General features: G+C 39.6%; 1 protein-coding gene across 1 annotated transcript in view; it reads left to right on the forward strand.

The window, feature by feature from the left end:
• Positions 1–17,923, forward strand: part of NR3C1 (nuclear receptor subfamily 3 group C member 1) — a 150,031-nt gene that overhangs the window by 99,263 nt on the left and 32,845 nt on the right. The window contains exon 4 of the mRNA XM_045027234.1: positions 4,918–5,034. Coding sequence (XP_044883169.1) covers positions 4,918–5,034 — 117 coding nt within the window. The remainder of the gene's footprint in view (positions 1–4,917; positions 5,035–17,923) is intronic.

The following is a 17,923-nucleotide window of genomic DNA, read 5'->3' on the forward strand; positions in this document are numbered from 1 at the left end:
TGGTGGTTCTTTTTGCTAATCAGAGAGAGATACTATATATAGCTTAACATATATTTATTCAGATTCTTAATTTTTACTTTTTTTATTTTGCAAGAAAATGATGAGTAATGCACTTCTTATTTACCAAATGACAATTAATTTTTTTTACTTGTGCTTTGTGTCAAGTTCTATTTGGATGGAAATTCAATTAAAATGCACAAAAACAGCATTCTAAAATTAATTGATTATTTAAATGAAACTACCTAACATGTTCCACATGCATAAGAAAAAAGTTCAGAACATTTATCAAAACATGTTTTATATTTAAACTACACCTCTACCCCGATATAACGCTGTCCCTGGGAGCCAAAAAATCTTACCGCGTTATATTGAACTTGCTTTGATCTGCCAGAGTGCGTAGCCCTCTTCCCCCTCCCAGAGCACTGCTTTACCGCGTTATATCCAAATTTGTGTTATATCGGGTCGCGTTATATTGGGTAGAGGTATAATTGATGTATTAAGCAAAGGAAGTATGATTTATAGTTAGTGAATTGAACTGATTATTTCTGGTCACCATGTCCTTCAAGATTTTAGAATTAGGAGATCTCATCCTCTCAACTAGACATTGAACTAAACTAGTTTAATAAACTGAAATGAAGAAAATCCTCTTTCTGGACCTGCAGAAGAGTTTACTGCTGTTGAAAGCTGGTTTAGCACATCATAAACTCTAGTTTCAGGTGCTTAGGCAGTGACTTCCACCAGTTCAGTGGTCTGACTCTTTAAAAAAAAAAAAAAAAAAAAAGAAGCCTGGCAGCAAACATGTACTTCTTAATATTTTTTATTTAACTTAAATTATTTAAATAGATTATACTAAATTTAGGCCTTAATAGAGGTTATCATAATTTCAAATGTAATTTTAAGTAGGTTCATTTTTTTAAAATAAGTATTTAATTTAAATTAAAAAATCTGATATACAAAAAAATGTCAGCCATTTTTATCCACCCTGCTGCCAAGAGGGGAGAGTGTGCCTGAATGACCCAGAGCTATTAATAACGATGAGTCATTACCCAGACCTAGGGAGCTTTGGAGCACATGGTCATCAGTGATTGGATCGCCTTCCATTCAGAGGATGGAACTGGACTGGGTTGTGACAGAGAACTTCCTTGGTGCAAAGCATATGTAGTAGCTCCTATACTGTAAACCTAAAAGAGCAGGGCCATATTGTGAAAAGTGCTCTGCACCCAGTGGTTGCCATTGTTCTCAGCAGGGGGATCCAGGATGCCATACCCTTTTGAAAATCAGGCCCACAGGGTTGTGTGCTTGTTTCAGTTTTCTGGAGCTGCTTTAAGAAGAGACATTTAATTAGCCAGCTTTAGCTATGTGACGCTCCTGAATGAACTGTGGTGGGATAAGATCCAACATGACAGGCTTTGTAACTTAAACTTTTAAATGACATTTAAAAAGTTTATGTGGAGTAAAGGTCTTTTTTTAACTGCAATTTTAATATCTTACATTTGTAATCCTTGAAAATTACAGTATTTTAATGAAATAATCTTTATCCTTATACAGTTTGGTTAAATGGTATACTTGTCAGAGTCCTTATTTGAAAGTATACGAGAAACTCACATACACTGCATCTCCTTTTTAGAGGATTCCAATAATAGTAATAATTATTAAATAGTTATATTATCGAAACACTTCATAACACATTTATATAGACTTATAGAAACTTGATCCCTGCTGCGAAGAGTTTATAGAATCATAGAATATTAGGGTTGGCAGAGACCTCAGGAGGTCATCTAGTCCAATCCCCTTCTCAAAGCAGGACCAACACTAACTAAATCATCACAGCCAGGGATTTGTCAAACTGGGCCTTAAAAACCTCTAAGGATGGAGATTCCACCACCTCTCTAGGTAACCCATTCCAGTGCTTCACCACCCTCCCAATGAAATAGTGTTTCCTAATATCCAACCTAGACCTGCCCCATTTGAGACTATTGCTTCTTGTTCTGTCATCTCCCACCACTGAGAACTTATGCTTATGCTCTGCATTGACAAAGGAGAGGGTAAAGGAGGGGCAAATAGGTTGAGAAATCCTGGTAGTCTCTATAATTGAAAAAAAGGTAGTGGAAGAGGGTGTGGAGGAGACTGGCAAAGACCCAAATGGAACAAGTGGGTTTTGAGGAGGGATTCAAAGGAGAATGAGTATACTGAAAGGTGGGGAGGAGTGTCATTTCAGGAGAAGGGAACAGCTTGAGAAAAGGCACACAAGCAAGAGTGGGAAGGTGTTGGAATCTCAAAAGAAACAGAATCAGTAAATTATATTGTGGCCTTTTTGTAGAGATCAGCAGATTTGTTTGGTCGGTTCTGATATTCAGAAGCAGCATGCCTGCAGTGTGGTTGATAATGCAAGAGTGGTTAGATCAACAACAACCTTTCACTGCTCCCATCATGGTCCAATATAGTCCTCAGCACTGCATTTGAAGCATTCATATCTGCAGTAAGCGCTCTTTAAAAATTTTCCAATTTGATCTCTAATTATTAGCTACCTTTAACACGGTATTGCTTGAATTGCCATTGTTTAGTTACAAAGGTGACTGAAAAGGTTGGTTTTTAAATACCAACTCTGTACCTTTGCATTGCTTCCAGGCTTTCATGAAGCTGGTCAGTGTGCAATCACCTTAATTCTGTTCACCCCAAAATGTTAATGCAGGGACACAGGTCTGCAACACCATAGAAGCAATGGAACATTCCATCTAAAAAAGGAATGATGGCTAATCACTAATGGTAGACTGCAAAAGAGAGTGCATCAGCACAAGTGGTACCATATGTCAAGAAAAGAGGAGGAGCTCCTAAAGACTACCTACTTGGGACATCATCTGTAATTGTTCTGCAATATTCATATTCTGAATTTCAGCATCTCTGTGAGAAAGCAAGAAAAATACTCTTTTTTTCATCTTATTGCAGTGATTGGTATTTCTTCTACTTAGCGGATCTGCAGTGTCCAGTTGTATATTTCATTTGTGTATCTATATATACATACTTACATACATATTTACTAATGAGAACAAGTGTCCTGGTTATGATGTCCATTTACTATTTTCATTCTGGATGGAACTTAGTAACTGAAGGTCCCTGTTGCTTCCTCTTCTCCAAATAGAAGATTTTTGGAGCTTGTACAAAACTGAATGAAAAAAGCTCCCAAGAAATCAGTGAGCTACCTAAGGAAGTAAGCCTGAGTGAAGCCACTCTAATAATCTTTGTACCCCACCTTCAAAGCCAATTACACACATTGAACTGACACGCTCTTTAATCAAACTTTTTTGCTACTAAGCAGGCAGTTTTCACAGCTCAAATATCAGGGAAAGTTGAATGTTTGTTTTCACCTTAGAAAATTCTCAGACTGCCCTCCCATAGGTGAAGTATCTGTTGTCCCAGAAACTGGGCATAAAATCAGCAGACTTTAAATGCTAGCCAGTTAAATAAGTGTGAATTCAATCTATTTCCTGTACGCTTGATTCATTCTCAGAGAGAGTTGTAAAAGAGTTTTTATAATGAAATTGCCTCCTTAGTGTAATCATACTACAGTAGAGCTTTCAGTTACTTCACTAAACAATTTGTGCCTATTTTTAAAAAAACAGACTGGAATAGCATCTGCCTGCTTCAAGGGTGGGGTGATAATGGTGATGATACATTGTAGCAAAAAATACTAAATTCACAGGTACTTTTAGAAAACTTGCTGAATCTCTAATGCAAAGGTAAAAAGCTTTCTTCTGTTTCCCATTTATATTCTGCAGTAGTTGAATGCTATGTGAAAATTGCCAGGACAGTGATCAGGACTGTAATAATTCATTAGAGCGAAAGTTGGATTTCAGTTCTTATTCATTGACTGTTAGATTTTAGAATTACCATTTAATCAGCCTATGGGTCAACAACATTAGACCAGCTGAAGAGAGACCTGCTTCTGGAGTCTATTTTAGTTTTCAGACCGGAGAAGAAGCTGTCCTTTGATGACAATTATTTCTGAACAGGAAAAGATCTTTAGAAAATTAGTCACCGTTAAAACTCATTAATATATAGTCTAGTATTCCTCCGGTTTTAACTCTGCTGAGAAATGCATCATGGAGAGAAGCAACTCTTTAAATTATGTAGTTAAATTTTCTAGGCTTCCAAGGTCAGCTTTGGATCCATAGATCCATAAAAATAGCAAGGGATTTAGTCTATCAGCTTCGCAAGCTCAACCCAAGGAGCCCTTCCTCCATGTTTTAAAAGTAGTAAAACCAATATCTTCTGAAGAATTTAAAAATGAACACACTCAAACTGGCCTTTCTGGCAGTTGGACTGGGTGCTATCTGACTTTCTCTTAATCTCAGAAATGCAGAGCTACATATTGCTGTTTCAGAAATCTTATTTTCCTATAAGCAATAAAGTTAGATATTTTAAAGTGGACTGCTTTATGAATGTTTATTTTTTATTTTAATTATCAAATTTCTGTCAAGGAGGCTATATGGTGCATTTAGACTGTTTGATAATTTCCTCTTGCCTCTAACTTTCCATACTGTCATCTGAGAATTCTAATATTTACAGATTTTTTTGACTTTATAAAAAGCATTATAAAGAATTTGAAGAGATTCAGTAGGGGATGACTTGTGATAAATTTAAGAGAAAAATAGTTTAAAACCCACCTAAAATGGTCATAAAGAAACAGAATTTTTAAACATTTTTTTGTATTGAGTTCCTCATATGTCTTGCCTAGGAAATGTGTGTGATGATGGGGAATTGTGGGTACCAATATTACTATAATAAGTCTGCTAAAAATGAGGTGTGGTGATTCAGTACATTATATACTTCCCAATTTCTTAATTCTAAAACCAAAATTAACTGGACAAATGTACTCACTATTTTAACTGTACATATTTTCTTTTTGTGTAAATACAGGACAGCACAATTATCTATGTGCTGGAAGAAATGATTGTATCATTGACAAAATTCGAAGAAAAAACTGTCCAGCCTGTCGCTACCGGAAATGTCTTCAAGCTGGCATGAATCTAGAAGGTAACTTAAAATACTTGAATGGATTGTTTGTCTCTGAACCCCAGACAATGGTCATTTGGTTTTATGTCATAAGTAGGCATCTGAACAGTGCCTTAACATGTTCAAAATAGTTTTTCATTATTTTATGGTATACCCTCACATTCTTATTGGCAAAAATTAAGATTTTCTTTGTGTGCTGCTTCTAATCTTTCCTTCCTCTCCTACAACAGCTATATCTCTTACCATACTCTGTCTTTTAACAGTCCACTGTTATGCACCAATGTCCTGTTTTTATTCACAGACACAACACATGCACAAAAATTAGGACATTCCTTTCCCCCACCAACATACACAGATATCCCTTGCCCTCTTTCCTTCACTGAACCTCAGACAGTGGGAACCTAGCTATGAGTGAGATGGGGAAAACATCCTACGTATGCCATATCACTTAGGAAGATGATGTGCCATTTGAAAACTCAAATGAAGAAAAGATCAAGGACAGACAACTGAAATGAAGTAGATTTGTGCTTCCTAAATTGAAGGAAGGGAAGGGTGGAGAGAGACAGACTTCTGTGCAGGCTGTGGAAAATTAATACAAATTTTGGTCCATAAAAACCTTGTCCCAAATTTTCTAGAAAATATACCATTAACAGGTACACATGTACTAGTGTGGGTTGCTTTGTGTTAAGTCGTAGATGGCTACTGAGAAATCCAAAACCATATCAGCTACAGATGTAGTGGTTAGCTGCTTTAAAACTTTTTTTCCCCAGCATTCGGTATCAAGCATAAGCACAGCAAACTTTTTCTACTAATAAATTAGCATAGCTCTCTATTTATGCTTGATGTATTTCTATTGAATTGTTGTTATTAATGCCTTTTACTGCCAGGCATACAGGGGCAGCTCTAGACAAGCACGGCAGGCAGGTTGCCTTCGGCGGCTTGCCTGCGGAGGGTCCGCTGGTCCCGCGGCTTCGGCGGACCTCCCGCAGGCCTCCGAAGCCGCAGGACCAGCGGACCCTCCGCAGGCATGCCTGCGGGAGGTCCGCCGAAGCCGCGGGACCAGCGGACCCTCCGCAGGCAAGCCACCGAAGGCAGCCTGCCTGCCACCCTCGCGGTGACCGGCAGAGCGCCCCTTGCAGCTTGCCGCCCCAAGCACGCGCTTGGCGTGCTGGGGCTGGAGCCGCCCCTGCAAGCATACATAGGAATGTAGGACTGGAAGGGACTTCCTGGGTCATAGTCTGCTCCTCTGCTATTGCAGGCAACCCTGTCATATAATGCCATTCAAAAATTCCATCTTAAAACTGGTTAAGTTGTTTGCACCCATTACTTGTAAGGCTGTTCCAGAATCAGACTCCTCTGATAGTTAGTAACTTTATTGTAATTTCCAGCATAAATGTATTCGTGTCCAGTTAATATCCATTTGTTCTTGTGCCAACATTATGCTTTTTTTTAAATAGTTCTTCTCTCTCCTTGTTGTTTACCTTCTTCTGCATTTATAGAGAGCAGTCAGATTTCCCCTTAGCCTTTGTTTTGGCTTGGCCAACTAAGCAAAGCTGTATTAGTCTTATGTCATAAGATAGGTTCTCCTTTCCCTGATCATCCTAGTAATCCTTCTCTGGTCCTGCTTCAGTTTGAATTAATCTTTCTTGGACATGGATGATGACAGTTGTACATCCAGACAACATACCACACTGCTTATTGGTGCAGATATCCCAAATATATGTGTATAACCAAAATTGTTAGATATATGTAAAATATATTTTGTTGGGTGTAAATTTGTAAATAATTTGCAATTGTTTTTAAACAAAAAACAAAGCATGAAACTTGAGTGGCAAAAGGTAGCTGTTCGAAACCCTAAATAATGGCTCTGTATTGATCTAACAAACAAAGAAAATTAACAAAATATTAAGTGAAGAGTTACCCTTCATTATAAAATGACATGTGGCAAACCAGGAGTCTGGTTAAGTGAACTTTTGAACTGTTAAGTATCCAATATAGTGACAGGGATCAGTACTTGTAATAACTGTAAAGGGAAGGGTAACAACCCTCCTGTATACAATACTATAAAATCCCTCCTGGCCAGAGGCACCAAAATCCTTTTACCTGTAAAGGGTTAAGAAGCTCAGGTAATCTGGCTGACACCTGACCCAAAGGACCAATAAGGGGACAAGAGACTTTCAAATCTTGGGGGGGAGGCTTTTGTTTGTGCTCTTTGTTTTGGTGGTGTTTGCTCTTGGGACTAAGCGGGACCAGACATCAATCCGTGCTCTCCAAATCTTTCTGAACAATTCTCTCATATTTCAAACCTGTAAGTAACAGCCAGGCAAGGCATATTAGTTTATCTTTGTTTTTCTCAACTTGTGAATGTTCCTTTGCTAGAGGGAGGTATCCCTGTTTTGTTATAACTTTGAACCTAAGGCTAGAGGGGGTTCCTCTGGGCTCTTTGAATCTGATTACCCTGTAAAGTTATTTTCCATCCTGATTTTACAGAGATGATTTTTACCTTTTATTTTTAATAAAACCCTTCTTTTAACAACCTGATTGATTATTTCCATTGTCCAAGAATCCAGGGGTTTGGGTCTTTGATCACTTTTGATCACAATTGGTTAGGATATTATTCTCAACCCTCCCCAGGAAAGGGGGTATAAGGGCTTGGGGGGATATTTTGGGGGGAAGAGGAACTCCAAGTGGTCCTTTCCCTGTTTCTTGTTAAATCACGTGGTGGTGGCAGAGTACCAGGTTTTAACCTAAGCTGGTAGGAATAAGCTTAGGGGGCTTTCATGCAGGTCCCCACATCTGTACCCTAGAGTTCAGAGTGGGGAAAGGAACCTTGACAGTACACTTTGTTACATTGCCCTCATATCACTATTTTGTTTTTAACAAAAACCAATAACTCATTTGACGAAGCAAGCTTACTTAGGAATATCCACACTCCTCAAGTACTTGCAGTCATATAGCCTTTTATCTTCCTGCTTCACAAAATATCTGAGTCATGCCAGAACCCTATTCTAACTGCATGCCTTATTATGAGAATGCTTAGCTCAGTTTTCAGACAATACATGACTTTGTGTGATAAATGGCCAAAAAATATGAGGGAGATGGCAATCCAGAATAAATCCCACGAGACGATAAATATATCTCCTTCAAGAGTTGAAATTCTTGACCATGGGATAGCTCAGTGATTTGAGCATTGGCCTGCTAAACCCAGGGTTGTGAGTTCAATCCTTGAGGGGGCCATTTGGGGGGAACTGGGGTAAAAATCTGGGGATTGATCCTGCTTTGAGCAGGGGGTTGGACTAGATAACCTCCTGAGGTCCCTTCCAACCCTAATATTCTATGATTCTAACCTTTAGTGAATTTGGTTCATTAAGTGTTTACTGACATCTCACCTGATTCTGCAATTGGATGTTTACAGGCAGATTCTTAAACCCATATGAAGTTCTAGTGAAATCACTGGAATTCTGCATGGGCCAGCTCAGACCCAAATAAAAAATAGGGCCAAAAATACAGAAAGCAACTGTGCTAACAAGTTGCATTTTGTTTTTAAATTACCTGCTTAGGTTCAAATCCTAGATTTGGCTTTCGATTATTAAAAACCATACTATACGAAATTGACAAAACTCCTGTTTTTATTGTATGTTAACTGGTTAGTGTTCTTTTTGGCCTCTTCTTTGCCAAAATACAAAATATATTAAACATTTGCATTGCAATTAGTTGAAATATAGGAATGAGAAAATTAATGTATTGGAAAGATAGGTTGCAGGAAGAGATTTCTAACTCAGATTCTGTAGCCTTGGAAAATAGAAAAACATTTCCTACCAGCATGGAAAGTTCTATTTTAAAACTTTATAGATGCAAATAAAATAATGAATAATAATTCAGCGCAGGCATGTGTGCACACAGAAATGTTTTGTGTGCTAACAAACCAAATAAATGGAGTTCCTAGTGAAACACCTTTGACAAAGTGTATGTCTAAACAACGGTTTGAGAGGATGCTTCCAAGCAGGTGTAGCCAGACCTGTGCTCGAGCTAGCTTGCTAAAAATAGCAATGTGGGAGTGGCAGCATGAGCAGTGGCTTGAGCTAGCTGCCTGAATATGTACCTAATGGGTCAGGCAGGACAGTGCTCAGGTGGCTAGCCTGAGCAATCACCGGTGGTAGGACAGCCACACTGCCATTTTTAGCATGCTAGCACAGGCAGAGCTAGCGGATCTGCCTATCCACCCTGGGAAGTACCTTACCAGCTGTTATATAGGCATACCCAAAAAGAATGTGAGAAGCTCACTCATCCAAATTCAGATTTTTGGCCTTTTGCTTTAACGCTTTTGGATGGCAAAAATGACTGGCAGGACTAGTAGCATTAAAAACTTTAGACTAAACTATACAAAAGCAAGAGAACTATTGGTGTATCATACACTTTTTAGTCCTAAATAGGATTTTTGGTTAGATAGCAGAACATGATAGTAGATTAATAGTTAATCATCCTGATCTGATATTAACTCTACAAGATTAATATAGAAACACCACTGGTATCCAGGGGCCTTGGTTCCAGCTTGTACTCTAGTTTAACTGCTTATAAGCAGGCTCCACAAGCCCTATCATAATACTGAGTTTCCCAGTGTTCTTTGATAAGGTTCTATTTTCAAGGCTTAATACTTTGGCACTAAACTAACTGTGGATTTAACTGTAGCATATCATATACTATCTACTCTTGGATTTTTATTTCCCGACTCTTACAGAGTGCATGGACTTAGTATGTATGGTATTTTTACAAAAGCGAGCAATTTTAACAAGCAAGCTTTAAATTTGAGTATGATTTACCTAGTCCTGGTATACAATAGACGAGTGTTGCCTTGTTAAGGGTTTAATGGCCCAGTAACAGGTAGAGTTTACGGTAATAGAAATTAAATGGAATTTAACACTGCAAAATGCAAGGTCATGCTCTTAGGGACTAACAAAAATTTTTGCTATAAGCTGGTGGCTTATCAATTGGAAGCAACAGAGGAGGAGAAAGACCCTGGTGTATTGGTTGATCACAGTATGACTATTAGCCACCATGCAGTTGCGAAAAAAGCTAATGCAGTCCTAGGATGCATCAGGCGAGAGGTATTTCCAATAGAGACAGGGAAGTGTTAGTACTATTACACGAGGCACTGGTGAGACCTCATCTGGAATACTGTGTGCAGTTCTGGTTTACCATGTTTAAGAAAGATTAATTCAAACTGGAATCAGTGCAGAGAAGGGCTATTAGGATGATCAGAGAATGGAAAACCTGCCTTATGAGAGGAGACTCAGAGCTTGCTTGTTTAGCCTAACCAAACAAAGGCTGAAGGGAGATATGATTGCTCTCTATAAATACATCAGAGGGATAAATAACAGGGAGGAGGAGGAGTTATTTAACTTAAAGCGCCAGTGTTGACAAGAAGGAATGAATATAAACTAGCCATCAACAAGGTTAGGCTTCAGATTAGACAAAGATTTCTAACCACTAGAAGAGTGAAGTTGTGGAACAACCTTCCAAAAAACCTAACTGGCTTCAAGACCGAGCTTGATAAGTTTATGGAGAGGATGTTATGATGAGATTGCCTACAATGGCATATAGCTGATCTGCAACTGCTAGTAGCAAATATCTCCAATGAAGGGATGCTAGATGGAGAGGGCTCTGAGTTACTACAGAGAATTCTTTCCCAGGGGTCTTGCCCTTATGCTCAGGGTTTAACTGATCCCCATATTTGGCATTCGGAAGCATTTTCTCCCCGATCAGATTGACAGAGACACTGGGGGGTTTTCACCTTCCTCTGCAGCATGGGCACTGCTCACTTGCAGGTTTAAACTAGTGTAAATGGTGGATTCTCTGTAACTTGAAGTCTTTAACTCATGATTTGAGGTCCTCAGTAACTCAGCCAGAGGTTGTAGGTCTACTACAGGAGTGGATGGTTGAGGTTCTGTGGTCTGCAATGTGCAGGAGATCAGACTAGATGATCATGATGGTCTCTTCTGACCTTAAAGTCTTATGAGTCTGTAAAGGCTACTCTAAAAAAGTTTTGGGAGTACAACTTTCAATTTACATTGTAGTATTATGTTTCTGGTTTTCAGACTTTCTTCCACACTTGTTACTGAAACACAGTTTTTCATTTTAAAGTCTGATTTGATAAACCTTTCTCCATAATGCAAAATAATGCCTCAGGAATGCTGAAAAATGAGAGCTATTTAAAACTTCAACATCTTATAAAATCATGACCTTGTGGAGAAAGTAAATAACGTATAGAATTATGATGCATATGGAGAAAGTAAATAAGAAAGTGTTATTTACTCCTTCTCATAACACAAGAACTAGGAGTCACCAAATTAAATTAATAAACAGCAGGTTTAAAATTAACAAAAGGAAGTATTTCTTCACACAACACACCCGTGGAACTCCTTGCTAAAGGATGGTGTGAAGGCCAAGACTACAACAGGGTTAAAAAAAGAACTAGATAAATTCATGGAGGGTAATTCCATCAATGGCTATTAGCCAGGATGAGCATACATGGTGTTCCTAGCATCTGTTTGCCAGAAGCTTGGAATGGGCGATAGGGGATGAATCACTTGATGAATATCTATTCTGTTCATTCTCTCTGAAGCACCTGGCATTGGCCACTGTCGGAAGACAAGATACTGCGCTATATGGACCTTTGGGGCCATTCTTATGTTCTTATATTAAGTAATTCATACAAGGAAAAAATCCTAATTAGTAGTTTCAGAACATATTTAAATTCACACTCCACTTTATTCCAGATTAACTTTTATGTGTAAACAAGACCTAAATATTACAGTATTTTTGTATTGATCATTTTAGTAATAAACCTTTGTTTTGGATAAAGCTATATTTTTGTGCTAGAAATAGTTGGCTGCCTTAGCTGTAGATGAGAAGTGTAATGAGACATGTATTTTACATTTCTTATTATTTTAATCTTAAGAAATATTCTCCAGCCCATCAGATTTTTTTTACCTGGAGTCAAGCAGTTTTAATAGGCCCAAAATGATGTAGTGAGGACAAGGCAGTAGCAATCTCCAGCACTCCATAGCTGTTGAACATTGAAGGTTTATTGTTGTCTGTCATGCTTTGCTGCTTCAGAATTATTGCGGTTATAGATGGCACATCTTTTTCAGTCCAATCTTTAGCTTGATTAATGTACTTTTCTTCTTATAACACGGACTGTAATCTGTCAGTTGTGGTGCTTCATTTCTGTTATCCGAAGGGAGTCAAATAAGTGCAAAATAGGTTAATGAAGCTGTAACAAATCAGAACTCAGGTTACAGCTAGTGTTGCACTGTCCCGTAAATCTATCCCATTTAACTTGATTAACAGTAACTGTCATTAAACATAAAAATGGCATTCAGTGACTAAAAGTTAGTTTCTCATGAAAATGTGCAGATGCACACCCTTGACGTTCCAGGTGCTGTAGGTAACTTTGTGAGATTCAGCAAAATTCATCAGTTTTTCTTTATTTAAAGTATAAATCTGTAAGTAGGAGTTAAACATTAGTTTTATTTTAAATTAGTGCTTTGAAAACTACTATTGTTAAGTCAGAAAAACAGAATTACATAGCAAGAAAAACAAAAATGCTTGCATTTGAGGCCAAATGAAAAATTGAAAAGCAATACAGAGTTGAGAAGTGTTTTGTATTCAAGAAATGTACCACTATGTGAGCACACAATCTGTTTTTGGTTTTTGTTAACTTTTAAAGTAAAACTTTCCAGTTCATTTTTAAATTGCATTTATTAGCAGGAAGCAATGTTCAGTATGACTTAAAGACTTAGGCAGAAGAAAAGAAATCTGACAAAACATTCCACTAGCCAGTAGGGATATCATGTATAGAGAAGTTAAAGGAATTATTTGCAGGAAGATAATGATAGTATTTTTTAAATTAAATGAGTTTGATGGATTTGTAGTGAGAAGCATGTAAAGAACTACATGAAGGGTTTCTGATGCATTCAAGTCCTATCTAGGCTCAGTCATCTCCCTGTTGTTGTTCAGCATCTGTGTAAAACCATTGGGAGAGCTATTGAAACAACACAGGTAGAAGTTTCAGTGGAATTAAGAGAGACAGCTCTAAATTTTTACAATAGATTCATGCAGGCGCCATCTCCCAGTTCTCTTTTCTGCACTGACTTCCTATTGAAAACTGTTCATATCAATCTCTCTGTCCCCATATTCAAATCCCCCCATGATGACTGGATCCATTTGCCTTAGGGATTGTCTCTCCCTCTGTGATCATGACTAAGGCTGCGTGTCTGTCACAGAGGTCACGGATTCTGTGACTTTCTGTGACTTCTGCAGCCACCGATGCTGATGCAGTTTGAGTGTGGAAGTGGGCTCAGGGCTGGAGCAGGGGGTTGAGGTGTGGGGCAGTGCTAACCTCGGGAGTGGAGAGGGTAACAGACTCCCTGAAAGTGGCTAGCATGTCCCTGCAGCTCCCAAAGAGGCCAGGGGGCTCTGCACACTGCCTGCACACACAGGCACCTCCCCTACAGCTCCCATTGGCTGGGGTTCCCAGCCAATGCGAACTGCAGAGCCGAAGCTTGTGGCGGGGGCAGCGCTGGGAGTCCACCTGGCCTTCCCTCCCCCTAGGAGCTGCAGGGACACACGGAGCTGGGTAACCCTTCTGCCCCTCCCACCCCCCGCACCAGCAGGAGCCCTGGCCATGCGACTGCCTGCCCCCCCAGCATTAGCAGTGCTCCTGGGCCGTGCGCCACTGCCGGCCCTCTTCCCCCCCGAGCACCTGCAGCGCCCCAGTACCTCCCCGCAGCCCCCCAATCACCCGCCTCAGAGCACTCGTGGCCCCCCAGCCCAAGTTTTAGTTAGGAGTATTTATAGTACAAGTCATGTTGTACAGGCCCTGAATTTTTGTTCATTGCCTGTGACCTGTCCATGACTTTTACTAAAAATACCCATGACTAAACGTAGCCGTAATCATGACTTCCCCCACTAGCTTTTTGCAAAGGCTTTACTACAATGACAGGGCTGAAGAGTTACCCAGAACTTTATTGGTAAAGAAAAGAGAAGGTAGAAATAAGTGAAGAAGTTAGAACAGAGAACTGAAATTGAAGAACGAAAGGGAAAAAAAAAAGAGGAAGATTCCAAATAAATAAAACAGCAGAAAAACCAAGCAGTACAGGGGACAGTCTTTATGGGAAAGTTTCTTGAAACCCTGGATTTGCATCTTTGACAGAGTTACTGGTGTAGTGGATGAGGGGAAACAGTAGACATGATATATCTTGATTTTGAGTAAGATTTACAATTGAGTCCCCCAAGGCATTCTTCTAAGCAAACCTGGGAAATATGATCTAGATGAAATTACTATAAGAGGGTGCACAACTGGTTGAAAAAGTGTACATAGATTAGGTATGGTTCATTGTCACACTGGGAGCTTGTATCTACTGGTGTCCTACAGGGATAGGACACCAGTAGATACAAGCTCCCAGTCAATATTTTCATTAAAGACCTGGGTAATGGGACAAAAATGTGCATATATATTTTCAACTGACACCAAGCTGAGGGGGGTGGCAAGCACTTTGGAAGACAGGATTAAAATTCAAAATGACCTTGATAAATTAGAGAATTGGTCTGAAATCAACAAGGTGAAAGAGCAGGGCCGGCGCTTCCATTAGGCCTACCCTAGGCAGTTGCCTAGGGCGCCAGGATTTGGGGGGGTGGCATTTTGTGCACTCCCCACGGGGCGCCCGGAAGCTTCCGGTTCCGCTCCCGTCACGCCGCCGAAGAAGGACCTTCTGCCGATGTACCGTGGAAAACAGCGGCAGGCAATTGAGCAGCTCAATGACTGCCACTGTCACCTGCGGCATTTCAGCGGAGGGTCCTTCTTCGGTGGCCCGATGGGAGCGGAACCGGAAGCTCCCTCGCTCCCCATGGGGAGCGCACAAAATGCCGCCCCCCGAATTCTGCCTAGGGCGCCAGAAGGTCTGGCGCCGCTCCTGGTAAAGAGAAATACAAAGTACAACACTTAAGAAGGAAAAAATCACACCTACAAAATGGGGGCTAAGTGGCTAGGTAGTAGTACTGCAGTAAAGAATCTGGGAGTTATAGTTGATCACAAATTGAACATGATCAAACAATGTGATATAGTTGCTAAAAAGGCTAATATCACTCAGGGTTGTATTAACAGAAATGTCATATATAAGACACAGGAGGTAATTTTCCCCACGGGGCGCCCGGAAGCTTCCGGTTCCGCTCCCGTCACGCTGCCGAAGAAGGACCTTCTGCCGATGTACCGTGGAAAACAGCGGCAGGCATGTTTTCCACGGTAAACATGGGTTGTATTAACCCAGGGTTGTAACTCAGGGTTGTATTAACAGAAATGTCATATATAAGACACAGGAGGTAATTTTCCTGCTCTCCTTGACACTGGCAAGGGCTCAACTGGAGTATTGTGTCCAGTTTTGGTAGTCACACTTTAAATAAGATGTAGCCAAACTGGAGAGAGTCAAGAGGAGAACAATCACCAACGATGTAAAAGTTTTAGAAAAGTTTTTAAGAAAGGTTAAAAAAACTGCATATGTTTAGTCTTGAGAAAAAGAGGCTGAGGCAGGCCCTGGTAACAGTTTTCAAATATGTTATGGGTTTTTATAAAGAGGATGGTGATCAATTGTCTCCATGTCCACTGAAGGTAGGACAAAAAGTAATGGGCTTAATCTGCAGCAAGGGGAGATTTAGGTTAGATATTGGGGAAAACTTTCTAGCTGTAAGGGTAGTTAAGCTCTTGAATAGCTTCCAAGGTAGGTTGTGGAAGCCCCCTCGTTGGTGGTTTTTAAGGACAAGCTTGACAAACACCAGTCAGGGATAGTCTAGGTTTCTTTGGTCCTGCTTCAGCACAGGGCACTGGACTAAATATAAATAACCTCTACCTTTCAGCTCTACATTTCCATGGTTTTTATAGTTTCACACCTTGATGATTGCACAGTAAAAGCTCACATATTTTAGTGGGTGTTTGTGTATTTTATCTAGTTATCTATAAACAGAAGTCCTGGCCCTGTTGAAGTCAGTGGGGATTTTTGCCATCATTAGGAAAAAAGATTTGACCCACAGTTATAAGCAGCTGAAAATAGGGGTTTATATTAAGAAGTGTTGGGCAACCTTAACTGTAGGTGTTGCTAACATTACCACCTTTAACAATATACATGGGGACAGTAGCACGACCTATTACACTTCCCCATTATTATTATTTTTTTGGATGCTTATGACTTTTGCCAAATTTTAACAATTTGGACTTCAATTTTCTATGCCAAGTGGCTGCCTCAGGCTGAATTTATTTTTTAACGTTGTTTTGCCCATATTAAGAAATTCTGACAACCTTTTCTTTGAAAAGCTCTAGCACCTCCACACTTTGCTATAGAGACTTGAAATACAGGTTAGAGATGGTGGCAGCTTTTGTGTCATAGATGTGCTTTGACTAAAAGATCTACCCAAAATTTGGCCAAGTTATAGACCTTTGAATAATCACAGTAGACTTCTTAGATTTTAGCAGCGAAATTCCCTGAAGATTTCATCCACACTAAGTATGATTCAGCCTGGGGCTGAGCAGGACTTCCCTCCAATTGTAGTTCTAGGCTGCTGTGGGCCATGCCAGGTCCAGGCACCTGAAATAAGAGCACCAGCAACATTAATTCTTGGATTTCTTAACTTTTCAGTTCTTGATTTTGCAAACCTATTGTTTTTTTGCAAACCTAATGTAGTTTTTTGTAATGTTCTGTATTATTTATTTATTTATTTATTTGTGTATTACTTGTATTATTGTGGTGCCTGCCCCAGTCATGGATCATCACCCTGTTGTACAGACACAGAACACGAAGACTATGGTGGCCAGAGAGCAAGTGTGAAAAATCGGGACGGTGCTGTGGGGTAATAGGCATTTATATAAGACAAAGCCCCAAATATTAGGATTGTCCCAATAAAATCGGGACATCTGGTCACCCTATCAAAGACTGACCATCTTTGTCTAAACTACAGTCTAACACAAGAGACATCAGATACGTACAGACTTACAGGGGGGATACAAGAAAACAATGAGAGATGTGCCTTTAGAAAACTAGCAATCTGGCATAAGACCACAAAGCCTATGATACATTTATTTCCAGTACAAAGAAAGCATGGCAGCCAGATACAAAGCAGTATCATTTGTAGGTTTCTCTTGGCAGTTTGTAACCTTCTTGAGGTGCAAGGATGAAAACTGCTTGTTTGAATGCTTGTGGAAGTGAAGCTTACTCTTAAAAGTGACTGTGTAAATGGCACCTTCTTATTTGAGAGGTGATTCCTGTCCTTTCGTAAAGTCTTATCTGCTCACCTTTGTGTTGAGAATACATTTTTTGACTTGTGTTAGAACAAAATCTCTATCATAGCTGTGCTGCTATCTCACAATTCATCAACAGAATTGTTACCCTGCATTCTGATTGTATGCTCAAAATCAAACCTTCAGTTACGTGTGTGCAACCCCATCAAAGACAGGAGCAACTGATGTATATTTAGGAGTTTGACCTCCAGATTTCAGGATAGATTTGCTGGGCTGGCAGTTGGGGGGTGGGGATGCCATTATTTTAAACTGACCACATTTACTAGGGAGTTACTCAAAGAGAACAAGCCTGGGAAGCCACATTGCCATCCGATGGTGCATCAGACACCAACAGAGTATAAATGCACTTTCACGTTTTGAAGCACACTCCTACATACCTGACTGCTATCCTAATGAGTGAACAAAATCTTAATGCAGAAAAAGTCTGGATGTACAAAGGTGATTGAGTAAAAACAAATCAGTGATGCTGCTGAATTTTGCTGAATTTAATTGATAATTTTCCCCAAAAAGTATCATGGAAATCATAGTATCATAGTATCATAGTATAGGGTTCATTATATTTAA

The sequence above is a fragment of the Mauremys mutica genome, chromosome 8, assembly GCF_020497125.1.
Source record: "Mauremys mutica isolate MM-2020 ecotype Southern chromosome 8, ASM2049712v1, whole genome shotgun sequence".
Lineage (NCBI taxonomy): Eukaryota > Metazoa > Chordata > Testudines > Geoemydidae > Mauremys > Mauremys mutica.